At 39.3% G+C, this 20602-nt stretch overlaps 1 protein-coding gene across 3 annotated transcripts in view; it reads right to left on the reverse strand.

The window, feature by feature from the left end:
* The window catches only part of MEGF10 (multiple EGF like domains 10), a 393852-nt gene that overhangs the window by 72041 nt on the left and 301209 nt on the right, over positions 1-20602 (reverse strand). For all 3 annotated transcript variants that reach the window (XM_032627808.1, XM_032627809.1, XM_032627810.1), the window contains one exon: positions 12355-12447. In XM_032627808.1, coding sequence (XP_032483699.1) covers positions 12355-12447 — 93 coding nt within the window. The remainder of the gene's footprint in view (positions 1-12354; positions 12448-20602) is intronic.

Below are 20602 nucleotides of genomic sequence, written 5' to 3' on the forward strand. Positions count from 1 at the left end.
AGGGGAGAAGGCTTCCAGAAGAGGTGGGCTGGAGGTGAGCACTGAAGGATACATACTCAGGACCACCACTGTGCAAGTACTTATTATCTTCATCCTGGATGTGAGAGGCCAAAAGGCGGAAGCCTTAAATGATTTGCTTAAAACCCAACAGTAAGGAAAATCAGGTCTCAAACCCTCAGTGCTAACAGGATGGTCTGAAAAATTTAAGTTTTCTTGAGTAAAAAAAAAAAATTTAACCACAGAAGACAAGTACTACTATAGCAAAGCCCCATGTTCTCACAATCTAGAATTAACTGTTGTGACCATTACATCACATTTGCTTCATCATTTAATGCAAGAAATACCACATTACAGTTAAAGTCCCTTTTATCTCCTTTGTACCTTGTTTTCAGTTCTTTCCCTACTCCTTCCTCAATGGGAACCACTGTCATGATTTTTTTTAAAAATAAATACATTTATTTATTTATTTTGGGCTGTGCTGGGTCTTTGTTGCTGCGCATGGGCTTTCTGTAGTTGCGGTGAGTGGGGGCTACCCTTTGTTGTAGTGTGTGGGCTTCTCATTGCAGTGGCTTCTCTTTGTTGCAGAGCACTGGCTCTAGGCACGTGAGCTTCAGTAGTTGTGACTCGCGGGCTCTAGAGCTCAGGCTCAGTAGTTGTGGCACACGGGCTTAGTTGTCCCGAGGCATGTGGGATCTTCCCGGACTAGGGCTCAAACCCGTGTCCCCTGCATTGGCAGGCGGATTCTTAACCACTGTGGCACCAGGGAAGTCCCCGCTGTCATGATTTTAATGTGTATCATTCTAGTCTGCTTGTGTGTCCAAAAATTATATATTGCATGAATTAATATATTATTAATATATTAATAATAATATATTGCATAACTTTTATCAATTTATTAGTTTTCTATTAAACTGTTTATATCACTGTGTATCTTGTTTTCACCCAATATTACGATATTGAGATCCACTAATGTTGACACATCTTTTAATGCAGTGTATTACGACATAGAATTTTATGGGAATGAATGGCTACACAGCATTACACTGTATTAACAACCTCCAATAAATCTATCTTTTCTCATATTCAAGGCCATTTTTACTTGTCTCCACATTTTCACTGTTACAAAGATGCAAAGACTATATCCCCTATACATGTATGCAAAGGTTTCTCCAAGGTATACAGACAGATGATAAAGAAGTCAAAATAAAATTACCTAATCCTATGGTGTACACAAATCAACATATTATTCTAGAGGCAGCCAAACTGCTCTCCAAAGTTACTCTGCCAACTTACCCTCCTGAGAGCAGTGTGTGCAAGCTTCCTTTCACATCTTCATTAACACTTGATATTGTCAGACTTCTAGACGTTTGCCAATCAGATGGTGAAAAATGACATCATGTTCCTTCATTATGTACTTCCTCAGTTATTACAAAGATAAATATTCTAATATGCTTATTAGCCAATCAGGTTTCCTTGCCTTGAATTACTTTATTGTATCCTTTGCCTAATCTAAAGTTGAGGGTTTTTTTTTCCTTATTGATTTGTGGGAGTTCTTAACATATCCTATATACTAATCATTTGTTTTTGTTTGTTTGTTTTTTTGTTATTTTGGCGGTACGCGGGCCTCTCACTGTTGTGGCCTCTCCCATTGCGGTGCACAGGCTCCGGACGCGCAGGCTCAGCGGCCATGGCTCACGGGCCCAGCCGCTCCGTGGCATGTGGGATCCTCCCGGACCGGGGCATGAACCCGTGTCCCCTGCATCGGCAGGCGGACTCTCAACCACTGCGCCACCAGGGAAGCCCTAATCATTTGTTTTATACGTTGCAGAAATCTTTCTCCATTCTCTTCTTTCTCTTTTAACTTTGCTTATGGTGTCTTAAAGAACTGTTTAACTTTGATGCAGTCTAATTATTCTAAGAACTAATTTACAGCATGGATAAATCTGGTTTGTGTAATACTAATTTTACAACATGAGGCTATTTTTATTTGTAAGGATAAAGGGGCTTTTCTTTAATACATGAACAAAAATTCACGGCTATATACTAATACCAAGTTCAAATCAATTCCATTAAAATTTAAACTTTCTTTGGAAGTTACTTCCACTCACTTTGTGCAAGAGTAGTGAGTAGTAAAACCATTAGGTTTTCACAGAATTTTAAGACACCATTTATGGCCCAGAGGCAGGGCACTTATAACCTCTACTACTTACCCTATTGAAACAGTCTTTATAAGTAGTATAAATGTTACTGTTTTATTACTTTCTACACTTTATTAATTTACACATGTCAAACATGATTACTTTGCTCTAACATATATGTACAAATATTCAAACTTTTTAAAGTCAACTTGGTTGTCAATGAATTAGAAGATATTTTGACCAAAGAAGGAAAAAACAGTTTTTTTTCTTATCTGCCCTGAGGAAGTTTTCAAGTATTTAAAAAACATTCTTTGACACAATCACAAATAATAAGAAATTTGATATAGTCATGAAAGATACCAGACTATATATTAAACCAGAGCACTTAATTTTAGCCAATTAACAGCATAACCTTATGAGAGGAAATGTACATGGCTTTACTAAAATCAGGTATTAGTCTCCCTGATTTTACAGGTAAGGTAAAACCTTTCCTCTTTTGAGGGTGAGAAGCTGTCTTACTACACAACTTCTTCAAAGTTTATGGAACTGACACCTAGTTCATCTTGCTTGGCTTCTACAATCTCACTGCAGCTGCTAGTTTATGGGAATTCACCAAGGATGAATGAGCCTGCATTGTACACAGCCAAAGTGGAGCCTGAGCTCCCTTAAGGCCACTGAAGGAAGGACTTCAGGTCATGCCCTTTCTCTAGAAGACCTTTGACCACGTCCTCCTTGACTTCTCCAGATGCTTTGCCTATATATTTGTAGATGGACTTCCAATCCCTCTATTAAACTTGAAAGCATTTGAAAGAAGAGGCAGAGTCTTTCATCTCTCATATCTCATGTTTATATCCATTACTGCTCCTGGAACATTTATGCCTTCATTCCTTCCTTCCACAAATATTTATTGAGAATCACTGGGTGCCCAGCACTGTGCTAGACATTAGGTGAATAAATTAGCTAGGCAGCAGTGAATAAAACAGACAAAATTCACGTTTCTATGGGCCTTCTATCCTGGAGGGGAATACAGACAAAAAAAAAACAAAACCAAACAAACAAACAAAAAAAAACAAATGAAGTATTTTCAAATAGTGCCATAAAAAAATGTTAAAAAGACGATGTAATAGATTGTTATGGGAGAATATTCTTTATGTAGTCAGGGAAAGCCTCTCCTGGTGATGACACATAGATTGAAAGTTCGTTGACCTAAATTAGAAGCCAGCCACATAAAGTTCCAGGGAGGAGAGTATTATAGGTGGAGGAAATATCAAGTGCAGAGGCAGAAATGAAGCTACTGTGTTCCAAGAAAGGTAGGCAGAGGCTGAGCAGTGTGGTACCCTGAGCGAGCCGTGGGATGAGAAGGGGCCAGGAAGGTAGGGAGGGACAGATCAAACAGGGCTTGGTGGGTCACGTTAGGGCTCTGGCATTTATTCTAACCATAATGGGAAATACTGGGGAGTTTGGGGAAGGGGAGCAGCATGCTCTGAAGTGCAGTTTTACAAGATCACTCTGGTCTCAATACAGAGAACTGACTGGAGTGGGGCTAAAGTAGATGCAACAGTAGGGAAACTATTGTGATCACCAATTAAGAGAGGACGACGGTGGCTTGGATTTGAGTGGCAGGAGTAGAGAGTAGGAAAAGGTTAGATTATCTTATATTTTCAGGTTGAACCAAGATTTTCTGATAAACAGATGTAGAGGGAGATTACACAAGGTTAAAAAAAAACAAGGAAAAAATATCAATAAATGATGTGTGTGGAGTGGAGTTAAATAAAATGACAGCCCAGCCTTGTCTTTACAGCATGTGAACCAACTAGCGCAAGTAACATAAACATTTATAGTGTTCTCACCATGCCCCAAGCAATATGAACCTGACGTGAATTCATCTGGTAAGGACATTAATGGTCAGAGGTTGGAGATAATGCAAAAAACTGCACCAGGGCTCTGTCTGGGGAGCCTCCTGGCAAGCAACTCTGGAGAAAGAGAGGCTCCTGCTCAAGAAGGGTGTGGCCTGCTGGGTGAAACGAGATGTCCTCAAAGAGCCCCTCCATCCATCCACAGACCGGTCTGATGTGAAGTCTGGTGGAAGGCACAGTTGTCACACAAGGAATTGTAAGTAAGTACCATTTACTGAGCCATTATCATGCCATTGTGTCATTTAATTCTCACAAGCATATGACATAGATACTTTGAAACTTATTTTAAGCCAAGGAAAGTGAGGCAAAGAGACAGCACAGAATGGAGAGGCACTAAGTCTACTGTCATTCAGTTCCAACAGGGAGTTGGGTGGGTGGAGGTGGAAGAGATTGTCTGCCCCTCCAGAGAGTAACCAACAAAAGCCCAGGTTTCAGACTCCTTCACAAAGGCAAAATCTGCAGTTTCTGTGTGTGACCTCTATCAAGATATTCGGGCAGTCCATCAGTGAAATTGCTTTAGGGCAGTTCTGATGAACCATTCATCCCAAGCTCAATCCTTCCCACCTGTCATCAATGTCCAGCCCTCATGCCAGTGAACCCAAATGATCCACTCTTATTCTGCTGCTCCATCAACCTGATTTCTAAAGTAATTCTGACAGGGTGATGGGTATGTTAACGACTTGCCTTGAGGACTGGGCTCCGGTGACTTCTCTCCCCAGACAACATCGATCCTCTGTTGTATCCAGTCAATAGACCTTTACGGCAGACTTTGCTGGTGAACAAGTCAGCTTTTTGTGCCCTACAATTTCTGGCTTGTAATACCCTTCAAGTGGATTCCCCGGTTCGAATATCCTGCAGGCAAATTCTTACTACTTATTCCGAGCAGCACAGTGTGCTTGCTTTATCTAAAAGGTTATCAGTACTCTTAATGTTGTATCTGAAAATGTTTGAGCTAGTCTGGCCTCCTAGGCATGTTTTCACTACTTCCAAGTACATTTAACCAGAAATGCTATTGGTGACTAAATAAACCCCAGTTTGGATTTTCTAGACCAAAATTAATTTCCATTTTTTGTTTCTAATTGGTACTAATGTCAAAAGCCTAGGGAACAAGCATTTGAAAACTATTTGCTGGCTGCTAGCTGATTTAGGACTCTCCATGTGTTTTTGGATGTGCCCTATAGCCAGAGGAGAAATAAATTTCTCTATAGACCTTTAGAAAATCATAAATAGAATTATATGGGTTGAGAGAACAAATGTATTATTGCTACTCATACAAAAGGTTTAAAGGGTTTCCAAAACAAAGAAAGATCTCGGGGATTGCAGACACATATTTATGAGAGTAAATCACACATAGAATCATAGGTTTGAAAGGGATCGTAAATACAATCTTGCCCAACATTCTTAATGTTACAAATGAGGAAATTACAAATGCATTCAACCAAATTGGTGTCATTTTAAATGACATGTTAGTGTGCCCTCGACACCTCTCAGGAACTTTTGTTTTGTTCTTTTGTCTGGTGGTATCAGTCCTGCCTCCTGCTCTCATTCACTGACCCTTATCACTTTCACCAAATCTCCTTTCCAGCTCCAGGAGGCACCAGATCCTTATTTAAATTACTGGCTGTAAAAGAGATGCGAGTCTGGCTCCACTATTTACCAGAAGTATAAACTTAGGCAAGACAATTAATTTTTCTGTGCCTCTATTTTCTCATCTGTAAAATAGGAACAAGAATTGTAACCATCTCATCTGTTGAGCATTAAATGAGTTAGTTCCTGTAAAGCTGTAAAGCCCTTACAAAGATGCTTGGCACATACTAAGCTCTCAATAGAGGAGAACTATTGCTGTCATCATCATTATCAACGTACCCAACTTCTGCTTCCCTTGATATCAGCAGATTATCTCTTCCCCAGTTTACCAAGAGAAGAAAGGTCATCAAATATGAACTCACTCAGATGCTCCTCCCCACTGCCTGTGAGCTCCTGAGCCCAGAAACCTATCGACATCCTGCCTGCCACTCTTTCCTCCCTCGTTTTGTCGGGAATGGGAAGTACTTCACACTAATCCTTCCATCAGTGTCAGGATCCCATCCGTCTTCTCGGGAGCTGTGTTCCCTAGATTAAATGAACTCTCAATTCAATCTCCAGACTCTGTCTTTTCTTTCACCATCCTCTCAGCCTCTTTCACCTTAAAACACAATCAAAAGCAAACAAACAGGGCTTCCCACGTGGCGCAGTGGTTGAGTGTCCACCTGCCGACGCAGGGGACATGGGTTCGTGCCCCGGTCTGGAAAGAGCCAACATACCGCGGAGCGGCTGGGCCCGTGAGCCATGGCCGCTAAGCCTGCGCGTCCGGAGCCTGTGCTCCGCAACGGGAGAGGCCACAACAGTGAGAGGCCCGCGTACCGCAAAAGAAAAAAAAAGCAAACAAACACCAAACTTTCTCTTGAGCCTACATTTGTCTTTTACTAACTCCCTATCTCTTTACCGTTCCTTGTTGACTTCCCAGTTAAGTTTCTGGAAGAGGAGTCTATGCTTTAGCATCTTTGCATCACCCCTCACCCCACAGCAGTCTGCTTTCTGTCCCCAGCACAACATTAGGCCCTTCTTTCTACTCCAGCCAGAAAACCTCTCACTACTTTACCCACCACCATTTCTAGCTTCCTCAATCCACCTCTTCTCCTGAGGCTGTTCTCTTTCTCAGGACGAGACATTTACAAGTCTGTCTACTTTTCTCCAGGCTGCGAACTCTGTGGGAACCAACAACTATTCCTCATTGGTTTCTTTATCTGCAGCATCCAGCACAGTTCCTTGCACACAGTATTCAATGAAAGTTCAAACTATGAACACATGAATGACCTTCTCAGAATCATACATTCAATCTCATTAAATGAAACAAGCATTTACTGCTCTCCAATCACATGCCAGGCACAGTGGAGGCCTGGCATTAACAATGCACAGGCCTCCAGGCATTAACAGAGACATCAACAATGCACAGCCCCTGCCCTCCAGGAGTTATCATCCAGTAAGGGAGGAAGAGAAATACAGGACTGATGAACAGATAAGAGATATTGATGGAGGAGGAACAGAGAGAGAACAGGAAAGAGGAGGAAAGAGAGAACTGGAGCTAAGATAATGTCACATAGGCTAGGGTATTCTTTAGGATGCCAATAGAAGTAAAATACATGCATGCTTTTTTTAAAAAAATCATTTAATCAAACCTAAAAAGAGGTAATATGCCCAAGTCAGTCAAATAAATCATGATTTCACTTCAAGCAAACAAACCATGTTCAGTTCTCTGACACACCTGGTTTTTCATACAGAAAATACATTGAGACCCAGGAACACTGACTGTATACCATATATAGGAATCCGTCCATCCACTGACAAGGTAAACAGTCATACTAAACCTCCAAGGGAAGCCTTTTTAAATTTGTGCTTGTGAAGGTGCTGTCAGACTCTTAATTTCCCATGTATATTGGGAAGGAAAAAATATACAGAGAGATAGCTATGAAAACGAGTTACTCTTCTGCCTGGAATGATTGATCCTGATTAGCCCAGGGAAACTGGGCTGCTGCTGCATAACGGAAGAAAGCTGATCTACGTCTAGAACCCAAGGGATTCTTTGGGGCACCTCTTGGTACTTCCATGTCTGGTAGTAAAGGCTAATGGAAAGTGTCAACAACCTATAAAAGGCAGGACAACTGAGAATTCAGATCCTTCAGGAATGGAGGTTTGAGTCACTCCTCCAGCTGAAGAACCCTAAGTAGCTGAGGTTTGGGCTGAGAGGGAGAAATATGAAATGGGGAAGAAGGAGGCCATACATACAAGTACAGCATGTGACTAATTACAGAAAAGAGGCCTGTAGTAGTTTTTAACATTTCTCTTTGCTTTCTACATCTATGTGTTTCTTTGTAGAAGCTATTTTCTTTTTTTCTGCTCTTTGCATTTTTATTTAATTTTATATAAAATAAAAGTTGTTGGAAGATAACTTTAGTATCTAGGTAGCAAGATATTCTGTGGTACTTCATCTGAATTTCAGGAAAAATTAATATAACCAGCTATGGATACCAGGACTTTGGGGACTTGCATCTCCTAATTTTGGGAAAAGAGTGAGAACATCTTAACTTGTAAGATGTCAGGCTGTATTTTATTAGATGGAAAGGCAGAGTCGTTTTGTTGATGTACAAGAATTCAAATGTGTGTAGAAAGGTGCACAGAAGAGCTGAGTAAACAAAGGAGTGGACTGGACCAGTTATCACTTTATTGTCTCTCAGGGCTAAATTTATCCTTCATTTTTATCTACAAAAATGGATGTGGGCCCTTTAAGTACTCTTCCTTTGCCAGCTGGCTGACTGTTAAGCATTTTCTGTAGGGTGCCGGAGAGACACTGTAGGAGGAAGGTGTTGCCCATCATGGTTCTAGTGTGCCAGCTCAACTGACTCCAGAAGTGCCCATGGCTCTTCCAGCACCCAGCCCCTGCCCTGTCAGCACAGTGGGAGTGGCTTCTCCAGCACAGGCAGCTTCTTCAGCATCCAGCTCCTACGGTGCACTGTGGCTAGCAGCACCCATCAGCCAGCAACTTCCCCTGGCATTCCCCCTTGGGCTTTTTTGTAGCAGAGTGCTTCTGGTAAGACATTTCTCCAGAACAGCTTTCTCAAGCATCCTATAGAACAGATTTCTAGCAAGTTCCAGAAAGCAGATTTCCAGCAAGTTTCACTAGGGGTGTACCATGGCAGTCTCTTTGCCATTCAGTGAGCTGTGGCTGTGCTCTAACAAGGTCTGCATCACACCGTTAGTGGGGCTTCCTCTTTAGGTATTCTATCTCAGCCCTAGGAGTAGTGGATGCTCCTTATTTCTGCCATTCCTGTATTCTTTTGAGTGTTATCTACTTTCTACTAGCCAATCTCTACACCAAATTCATGTTATAGCTAATGATTCTTTTTAGTAAACTTTCCCTGCTCAAGTTACTATGTGTTCCAGGAGCAACAAGCACACTAGCACCCAGATCTTCGTTTCTAAATACCATTCTCCAATGGCTCATTCTAGGACTGAAGCAGGAAAAACACAAAGTGAGCTTGGAGTATCCTACAGAAGCAGAAAGTAAGGAACTGCTCAAAAGACCAAACAAAACAAAACGACCAAACAAAAGGGCAATGGCGTATGAAAAGGACACAGAAGCCACCTAAAAGAACTCCCAGTTGCCAAAGCTGGAACAATTTAAGCAACAAAATAAACAATATAATATTGACTTCTCATGTAAATATATTTAAGTCCACACTGATATGAATAAATGATTGATTAAATGGGAGAGAATAAATAAATCTTCCTTATAGAATATGTCCAGATAACATATGTAGACATTCTCCCCCTCAAAACCATGGAGCTTAATCTCTACCCTTCATCCTTGAGGGTAGGCTAGACTTAGTGACGTATTCTCAGAGAAAAAGGAAAAGGAAAAATAGTAACTTTATGTGGAGAAACCTGGCAAACACTACACATCACTTCACATGATGAAGGTTAACCGAGTGATGACACCATCAGTGCTGTCATGTGAATATCATCATACCTCTGATACGATATAATGAGACAGGCATTTCAACTCTGTGGTATTTTCATAACCTGGACCCCTAGTCTAGTCATGAGGAAAACACAGACTGGGGGACATTCTGAAAGATATCTGGCCAGTTCTCGTCAAGGTTGTCAAGTTTATGAAAAACAAAGACTGAGCAATTGTCACAGACCAGAGGGGACTGGGGAGATGTGAAAATGCAGTGCAGTGCTCAGGACTAGATCCTGGAACAGAAAGAGGACATTAATGGAAAAAATAATAAAATCCAAATAAAGTCTAGTTTGTTTAATAGTAATATACTAGTAAGGAGCTAACTGGTAGTATATTCATGTCAGTTTCTTTTGGCAATTAGTTTTGCCAAGCTAATGGTAACTTAATATGTTAAGGGAAAAACTGGATGCAAGTGTATGGAAACTGTCAACTCTCTTTGTAACTCTTTTAAAATTGTTCCAAAATGAAAGGTTTACTCAAAAAAATTATTGCAGTTTCTGTCTCTTGATTGGACCCTGAGTAATACAAGGAACTGGTGTCATTAAAAAAGCAATCATTTTCTGGATCTAACATATATTATCAAATATATGCCTAACAATAACCAGAGAGGAGGGGGCAGAGAGATAAAAATCCTTGGGAATTAGGCCATTTTAACTCTGCTACTTAGTAGATTACTAGAGTGTGCATTTGCTTCAAGAATTATCTGGCCAAGAGTAACTAAATTACACACTTCCTAATGAGTGATATTAGGGTAACAGCTATAGACAAAACCCAGGTAACAAAATTCAGCGCTCTGGCTCAGAATAGCATTTCCTTAGGTGCTTAAAAAAGGTGTCAGAAATGTTTTCTAAGAACATCCTTAAAGCCTTCAGATATCTGTCCACGTTTATTTATGCTGTTCATGATAAAGCCAAAACATAAGCTGTGGAGAATAAACTAGAAGTGACCTCAATATCATCATCCAGGATTGAAAGAACATGTGTTGTCAGAATTCTAGAGGCTTCATTCAAAAGTCAGTCAACTCTGAAATAAAGCAACAGCTTGTTTTCTAGAAGGCCTAAATCCGTTCTAGAGAGTCTGAAACCCATGTAGACCTTTTGTTTTGTTTACACACTCTTTAGTCTGATCTCTTAGTTTGAGGTAAGCTTCAGTTCATAGGGGACAAAGTATGACTGCAACTAAAATTATTCCACAGTATTCTCACCCTGAAATTAGTAACAAATCTCATTTCTCAAATGAAGAATATAGCCACTCTTTTCTTTCCCAATGGTTTATATAATAATGTTATTTTTCTTCCAAATGTGTAGGAACAACTGATCTTTAAGTTGGAAAAGTCAATGAAAGCAACAATGCATTTGAGGTCAGTTGGCCAGAAAAATGGACATGAGCCAGATCCCACATCCCAAACATTTTGCCTCAACAGCATGTGAACAAAGTGCCCTCTCCCCTCCTGATCTCTAACAGAAGGCTAACAAAACTCTGCAGGACAGTTACCCATTAGAATGGGAAGCCTGTCGGGGCAGAAAGACGCGCGCACGCACGCGAGCGCGCACACACACACACACACACCCCTGTTTAGGACACGACAAAAAGGCTCTTTCACATGGAATGTTCTATGCACAGACAGCATAAGGACCTCCCCTGAAGATGCTGTTTTAGAGGCAGTCAAGAGATCACAAGTCTAAAACAAGTAGTTCTAACAAGATAAAGAGTAATCTCCCCAATTCCAAATGGAAGCAAGTAAAAATTCTTAAAACCAGCTTATCTACATAGCTTAAAGCTCTTTTGGACTAGTTTCAGAAAATTCTTTGGTAGCAAGGAGGACAAGGTTGTGTTGTCATGAGAGTCTGCTAATTTTTAAAACTATTTTTCCCTTTCTCTAAATGTAAACGTTTCATGCATTACAATTTAGTTGCACTTCAATTCCTTCTCACATTTTTCAAGGCAAAACGAAGTATAAAGGAACAGGAAGAGTGCACAATTACACGCACAGCAAGGAGTTAGCCAGAAAACCTAAGTTTTAACTGTGAAATTTAGAAAAGCAACTGTATTACATGGCATTCCATCATTTAATCCTCATAATAATGAATATAGGATTTTAAGTGCAATCTGCTTATAGTCCAAAACACCATCATTTTACAATTATAATTCTAACATAATGGAGAAAAATTATATACTATATTATGAATTGATTTAATACCTAAATGTTCATGAATTTTCATTTATTACCAATAATTCTCCCCAGTAATCTGAGCAAGTACTTATTATTTGCACCTCAGAATTCAAAGATAAATATGTTAAGCATTGAAAATATCAATTTTACTTCTGCTTTAGAACCAACAATTGGTAAGTTTTCATCACCAAGAAAATATATTAGATAAACGAACAAGTAAAAACAGACGCAGGAATACAGTAGCTGTGTTACCACAACTGCCTTACTGAGTTAAGGAATCTAACTTCTGGACCGTACCCTGGAAAATGCATTGATATTCACAGAAGTACCAGAATCAGATGATTGAAATCTTCTTTCCAAGTACCTTTCTTTATACTCTATTCATAACAGTTCTGTGTATAATACATGTAGAGATTTAAAAGAAACAGTATTCGTGAGTTGGACTGGGAATCTACACCACATTCTGCATTGGGATGAAGAGGGAAACCTGTGGCTCATGTAATCTGCAGACAAGAGGTCCATACAGCAAAAACATCCGGAGACAGACAACAGCAGGTGGAAACTTACCACTGGAGCAGTTGGTCCCACCCCAGCCAGGCTCACACTGACAGGTGTTTGGAGCAATGCAGCGACCATGGACACATTTATCAGCACAATGGGCTGTCAGAGAGAAAAATCAATCAAATAAGGAAAGTTGGCACAAGAAAAAAAACCCAGCAACACAGCTGTTTCACATCTCAGTCTCAAGTATCACTTAAAAACAACATGCATGCTTGATAATTTTCTTCAATCCGTTCCTCAGCCCTCTTACAGTCCTCTGTGTAACCAAACAATTCCCCTTCTTATTTTGATACCTCCAAATAAATTCCTTCATTTCTACTATATAATTCTACTTCATGCTAAATTAGCAAAGAAGTTTCAAGGAAAATTGCCTAATCCACTTTTTAAAAAAATTACCAGTGACTACCAAATATATCCTCTTTGTTTCAGGAGGAGCGTATATGGATGCACAAACAAACCACAAAGCAAGATCTCAGGACTCCAGGGCGACAAGAGTAGTCTGAAAGGTATTCCCTTTACACAATACCTTCACTGGAAACAACAGTCAAATTTCTTTGTGCACATGTTATTCACAACCATGACACAGCAGACTTAGATGCCCTTTTTCTGTTGAGGAGAATATTCGAAAAATGTCACCCAGGTCTTTAGGAAATAGTAAATCTCAATTCCTCTTTTGTTAGTGAATATCACTGGTGTGACCCAACCCATGAAAATAAGGGGTATCGTTGCAAACATGAGTGGATGATTAGTCTGATGATTTCCAAAGGAAAGCTCAGTGGGCGGATAGAAACGGATCAGAAATATGCTGTGTCGCACATCAGCATTATCCTCAACATTAGTGCCACTCAGGTTGGTTAAATCTTCTTTAAAATACCTGGATATATGAGTAATTGTGAGAACAACTTGGAAGAGTTTGGATTTCAGATGTTCCAGAATTTCATTTAAGGATGGGATAAGGTATCCTATGCTTTAGAGGTAAGTTTTATTAATTCATGTCTTATTACAAAAGTAAAACAGGTCTACTGTCCAAACATAAAATACCAATAAGCAAAATAAACCTCTCTCTTAAGGAAAAGAAAAAGAGAATCATAATATTTTTCAATTTGCCTTCCCACTTAATGAGAAAAAAATCTTTCTATGTCATTAAATATTCTTTTGTGTGATTTATATACTGTGTATAAGTCTATATTGTGTATATATATTTATATATGTTGTGTGTATATATTTATATATGTTGTATGTATATATAGTATAGGATATACATATGTAATATATATATTGCTGGACCAAAAGTGATAATCACTTCTAAGGTTTTTATCAAAAAGATTTAGACATGAAGAGATATAAATGAAAGGCATTTTAGATGAAGAGAAAGCAAAAGCAAGCAGTAGAAAGAAAAACAAATGGAATGAGAAGATGTTAGGGTGCAGTGTTTGGAGCAATAGCTTTGGAAAGAGAGAGACACTTTGAAAACCAAACTAAGGTGTCAGGACTTTATTCTGAGAATTAGCTGGGAATATTCTAATGAAAGATATAAATTTGTTATAAGAAAGAAACTATCAGGTAGGTCACCTGATGAGGACACTGCAACAAAATGAAATGACCAAAATTTCAGGAAATACACGTTTATGTCCTATTACTAGAATAATTCTTTAGCATCCAGGCAATTTGGTGAGGGGTATCAGGCCAGATGAGCTAGAGATTTTGACACTAGACCTCCAAGGAGATGCTTAGCAACCTCATAATACTTGATACAATTACGTATTTAATTATAATGAGTAGCAAAATCTGCCTGTAACATATGAACACACTGCCCTACAACATGTTGACTTCTGCTGCCAGGTTAAGTCAACATGTGCTAATCTCAGGGTTCAGTGCCTCCAGCCATTTCTATGCATGTTTGATATTGCAGATGGGTCATTCATTCAAAAGGCCATAGCTCTGTACTGTTATTTCTTAACATTTAGCTATACATGTATAAGCCAGCAAAATAACATAACTAGAGTATGCAAGGTTCAACTAAATGCCACAGAAGGCCCAGTTCTAATTGTGTAGGGCATGTTCTGAATCCTGTATCACACTGTTTTATGGTAGCCAGGACACCCCCATCTTACAGAGAGTGCTGGCACCCATTGTAAATATGTAAATTTGACCGTGCTTGGTCTAACTTGTCTTATGTACTAATGGCATCTATGCTTGCAACATACTGTTAGTGATCAGCCTTCAGACATCAAATTCCCAATTTATCCTGCATCAAGATACTAAAACTATTTAAAATTCTGTTTGTACATTTTGAGAAGTTTTAAAAATCAGATACTAGATCTCTAATATGAAACCAGAGTTTTCTGATAGTGTGCATCTAAAAGAAAACACAGAGGGCTTCCCTGATGGCTCAGTGGTTGAGAGTCTGCCTGCCGATGCAGGGGACGCGGGTTCGTGCCCCGGTCCGGGAAGATCCCACATGCCGCGGAGCGGCTGGGCCCGTGAGCCATGGCCACTGAGCCTGCGCGTCTGGAACCTGTGCTCCGCAGCGGGAGAGGCCACAGCAGTAAGAGGCCCGCGTACCGCAAAAAAAAAAAAAAGAAAGAAAAGAAAACACAGAAATTGGATATGATGGTTGATGAAAAGAAGTATCATTCATATCCTCAAATTTCAAATTTTTGTGTTTATTTAAAATATTCTTGTTGGCCTCACCCATTAATTTTACACTAAGAAAATGTTATAAATGTTAACTTATAAGGTGTATCTATATTAATAAAACACTACTTTGTCTTTATATCTTAGGCATCTACACATAATTTCATTTGACAGAAAAATCAGTTCCACTATTTGAAACTTGGAAAATCTCTGGGTTCCCAGGACACTGGATTGGATGACAGCTACCTGGGGTTTCCTATCTACAAAGAGCGGGTGGCCAGGAGAGGAAGGTTTTGGGGGTTGTTCCATGGGAAGGTCTCAGTTTGCTCCTCCCCTTTTTTCTGTCTCCTTTCATTTTCTCACTCCTTATCTTCCTTTTCACCTTCTTTTACTACACATATTTCTCTCCCTTAAAATACTTCCTTGATATGCACAGTCACTACACAGAATGCAGATTAAACTGTGGTTTTAGTTGTAGTTGTGTTGGCTCTTAGCCCCTGAGTAACCCCAAAAGATTTCCACTGTACCCACCTGAATCAACCAGAAAGAAAAGTAAGACAGAGCAAACAGGTCTAGAACCTTTCCTCCAATATCAAGATAGCCTTTACTAAAATGGGTAAAGAAATGCATGATAAGCTAAACCTGGGTCCCAGAAGATTAGGAATCAGAATTGCTTATGCTTGGATACCAATTGATTGTTTTTTTGTTACTCTTGTTTTGTTGATTACAAAAAAGGATATTAAGTGAATTTCTATATGTAAAAATCAAAGGACATCTGCTTCAAAATGCTTTGAGATTGCTGAATAATCATACGAATACTCTCATGTTTGATTCTTGATGATATGAACTTTGTGTTTTATGAAATAAACACCAAGAAGTCCAGTCAACTGTAATAGATGGAAAAAAATCCTATCATGGTAATTTTAAAATCTAGATTATTTCTATGAAAACCTTGAAATAATAACATTTGGCTAAAGTCTGAAGCAAAACGTAAATAGATAGTTAGCAGAAAACAAATTAGTCTGTAAGTTAATTAGGAATTGGAAGGGGCAATCTGCTTTCCTAATGATTTTTTTTTCTTAATTAAAGCTAGAGTCAAAGGAGTCAACTTGAAGCATTGAAGCCTAAAGTCAAATAATGATCTAAGTAATGGAAAGTATTATTGGTACGGATTCTCAAAGGAAAGAACACAAAATTCTCCTGCTGTGGTGCAGAATCTCCACATGACATTAGACTGTCACACAAGTGCCATCTCTGTTCCATGCCCTATCCCACAGCTTGGGACTCTCCACATTTAGCAGCAGCTCTCACCAAGCACCCACAAGACCAGGGGGAGCAAGAGAGAAAACAGAGGAGAAGAGAGCAAGCTAGAAAACTCTGTGTTCTCTGATGTCCCAACTCTCCAAATTGCAGTAACACTAACCATGGCATATGTGGTGACAAACACAGAGCCTGCCTCTAGGAAACTGACTGAGCTAGATCCCTACCCTAGCTTCATCTTTCCTCTTTTAGCCTCAAATGCCACCTACTCTGGGTGCTGAGTTTTATGACTAACAAACTCCACGTGAGAACCCAAGGTGGGTTAAAGACATGAATGTGTCATATAGAAAATTCCAAAGTCAGCTGGAAACGAGAAAGGGAACAGAGGTCTCCTGTAGCAAATGTTCAATAGCTTAGATTTCAAGGACAAGCACAAAAGAACTATCCTAAGTATGGCTTTCTCATCCATGGAAACTGTCATTTTATTCCCTATCCTATTCTTATTTTTAAAAGGGCAATTAAAATCAGGAAAATGCTAGCAAAGACAATCTATCCAATATGATTCTTTTTCACATCTCTCTTTAAGAAAATCATTAATATCACATTCTGAGTTTTCAGTAATCTTTTACAGAGACCAGATGTAAGCTGAATATGTGGACCATACTTGGTACACCGCTGCAGACACATCAAGTTGCAAAGAGCAGCCAAGGCATCTTCTCCCTCAAGAACTGGGGGGCAAGAGACACTGATGAGAAGAACATGCCACAACTATGAATTGAAAGCTGTGGACAGCCTGTCTGCCTGATGCACAGGTGAGGACTGACCCAATGACCCTGGAATCTTCTCTAATTAGGCTCCTATTTCAGCCTTAGCTCCTAAATCCATTTAAATCCCATTACCAGTGACATGGATCTCATTCCTCTTTCACTTGTAAATATTTGCCTTTAATACTGAGACCTACTAACTATACTCAATAGTTTTCTCTTCTGCCATATACATTTCCCTTTGGATTTACACCTAGAGTACGGCAGAAAGGTGAAAGTAAAAGTGGGCAGACTGAAGACTCCTTTAAACCAATTGTATCTCTAAACACAGTACCTACCTGTGTCCTAGAGGATATATTATAATCAATGCATTTAAGTTAATTTGAAAAATGTTTCCATGATCAAAGTATCTCTTGAAAATAACTGTCCAATAGAAACACACACCTTCCACCTAATCCATCTTTCCCCAGAAGGGTCTTTTATCTTGATATCATGAATAAAGAGCATAAGCGACAAATCTTATTTTTGCTCATTTTTTTATTCGGAGTTGCTACAGAGGAACATAGATTTTTAGAGTTAAAGGTTCCTTTACTGAACGTCATTTCCGCATTTTTCAGGCAAGAAAATGGGGACTGGGAAAATGGAATGATTTTCCCAATATTTGAAGCTGGCATTAGAGGCAGAAGTAGGAGTGAACCCAGGTGCCTGAATTCCAGTGGACCAAAACTTCTGATGAGTTTTGATGGCAGTGGGGAGGCAGGAGGGAAAAGGATGGTAGTAGCTGTGCTGGGTCAGATATTAGGGCAGGTGTACTGGACAACTGCGAGTCGGGAGTTAGAAGATTCAAATGAGGAAGAGAAAGAAAACAGAGAGTTGACTCCTAAGATAAACTTTACCCACTACATACTTTTGTTTGAGGCCAATTACATGCAAAGTCTTTACAAAAATCTAATTGCTACTACAGTATTCACTACAGACAGGAATCATTGTGTTTTCATATTTGCAGACATTACATTGTAGCCTACCTTATTGTGTTTGTTTATAAAAAGGAAGAGAATTCCCTTTTCCTTCAATTTAATATTTACTGAGGTAGCAGGCACATTACTAGGCACTACTATGGATACAAAGATGGCAGACTGGGAACTCTTAGTCTGCAGAGGAGGTCAAATATAGGCTCCACAAAACCTAACTGCAGAGCAGAATGCAGATGTAATACAGAATTATGAACAAATACTCTGAACCATATTCAACAATTCCATTTATATGAAAAGTCTAAATAGGCAAAACTATAGAGACAGAAAGTGTATTAGTGGTTGTCTAGGGCTGGGAGGGACTGTGGGTAAATGTGGGGTGATGGCTAATGGATACAGGGTTTTATTGAGGAAATGAAAATACTATAAAGTTGATTGTGTGCTGATTGTACAACTCTGTAAATATGCTTTAAAAACCCCACTGAATTATACACATTAAATAGTTGAATTGTATGGTATGTGAATTACATCTCAAAAAGTCATCATAAAAATACTGTGGCAGCTGAGGAAAGGGAGCAATTGATTCCAACTAGAGTGAGATCAAGGAGGGTCTCAGGAAAGAGAGAACATCTGAGCTGAGGAAGTAGACACCTTTGTAATAAAGCTGCAGGAAAGAGGTGCCAAAAGCAGCTGCCTCATACTCCATCCTCTTTTCATCCCATCCCCAAGGTTACAAAACCCACTGCATAGGGTCAGGGGCTCTCACCCCACAGCCACCAGTGGTCCATATATGTGACGTGCATAGACTGTTGATCAGTCATGGAGAGTGAGAAAACACTGGAAGTCTAGAAAGTTGCACTTGGCAAATGTATTTTTAAAAATCCATATCTAATTCCTTTCCTTCTATTCTTGATGGAGCTTTCATGCATGTGAAGGACAAGTACAAAGAGTGATTACCAGCAGTAATCACTCTTTTTGGCAGACATCTCTAACTGGCAGACATCTCTAATTGTATACCTAATGTCTAGTCTTCCTTCCACCTTTATTAACAGAATGCCGCTTTCACCAGGGACAATGGTGTGACCAGCAAGAAACCACATTTCCATCCCTCTTTCTGGATTGATGTGTCCATGTGGAAACAGTATAGGGTGAGAGATCAATGGTAAGAGCAATCCCCCATCTCTTTCTTCTTCCTGATGACAGGTGTGTAGACAAAAAGGCTGAATCTGCAGATCTGAGGGAAGGGCCCAGGGAATCATGGAACACTTTGCTCTGAATTTCTTGCATGGATGAATAAATGCCATAAACCACTCACTTCCAGACTTTTCATTACATAAAAATTAAAAATTCCTCTATATATTTTTCAGATATCTACTTATCACAGCCAAACACGATTCCTAACATACACTGCCCCTTTGGAAGATCTTTCTGGTGAGTCAGTTCCTAAATTGAAATATATATATATATATATAATAGCAGAAAATAATTATCTCAAGAAATGTCCAAAAAGCACTTGGCAAAATCCAGCATCCATTCCTGAAAAAAATTCTCTTGACCCCCTAGATTAGGAACAAGACAAGGATGTCTACTCTTATAATTTCTATTCAGCATTGTACTGAAGGTTCTAGCAAGGTAATAATGCAAGAAAAAAGAAGTAAAAGACATCCAGACTGGGTAGGAAGAAGTAAAATTGACTTTAGTTATAGATTATTGAAATATATGTATATATGTATAGAAAGTCTGCTGGAAATCTACAAAAAAAGCTACTAAAATAATGAGAGTTTAACAAGTTTGCAGATAAAAACCAATATAAAAAACTTAATTATACCTCTATATACTGGCAAGAAACAATCAGCAATTGAAATTTTCTTTTTTTTTTTTTTTTGCGGTACGTGGGCCTCTCACTGTTGTGGCCTCTCCAGTTGCGGAGCACAGGCTCCAGACATGCAGGCCCAGCGGCCATGGCTCACAGGCCCAGCCACTCCACGGCATGTGGCTGGATCTTCCCAGACCGGGGCACGAACCCGTGTCCCCTGCATTGGCAGGTGAACTCTCAACCACTGAGCCATCAGGTAAGCCCAGCAATTGAAATTTTAAAAGCCATTCATAATAACACCAAAAATATGAAAAACTTAGGGATAAATCTGACTACAGATGTGAAAGACCTATACGCTAAGAACTAGCAACATTGCTGAGAGAAATTAAAGAATTAAACAAAACTATCAGCAAAAGGTGACCCATTTGACATTTACAGAACACTCCACCCAACAACAGCAGAATATATGGGATATTCTAAATAGAGAGAGAGACATTATTTATGAATCAGATGACTCACTACTGTTAAGATCAATTTTCTCCCAAATAGATCAACAGATTCAATGCAATACCAGTCCAAATCCCAGCAGCTTCTTTGGTTGAAATTGACAACCAGATTTAAAAATTCATATGTAAATACAAAATACCTACATAGCCAAAATAACTTTGAAAAAGATAAAGGCTAATACTACTTGATTTAAAGACTTAAAAACTACAGTAATCAGGACAGTGTGATATTGATGTAAATATAGACAAATAGATCAATGGAATGGAATAGAGAGTCCAGAAATAAATCTAAACATGTAT

This window comes from Phocoena sinus, chromosome 3, assembly GCF_008692025.1.
Source record: "Phocoena sinus isolate mPhoSin1 chromosome 3, mPhoSin1.pri, whole genome shotgun sequence".
Taxonomy (NCBI): Eukaryota; Metazoa; Chordata; class Mammalia; order Artiodactyla; family Phocoenidae; genus Phocoena; species Phocoena sinus.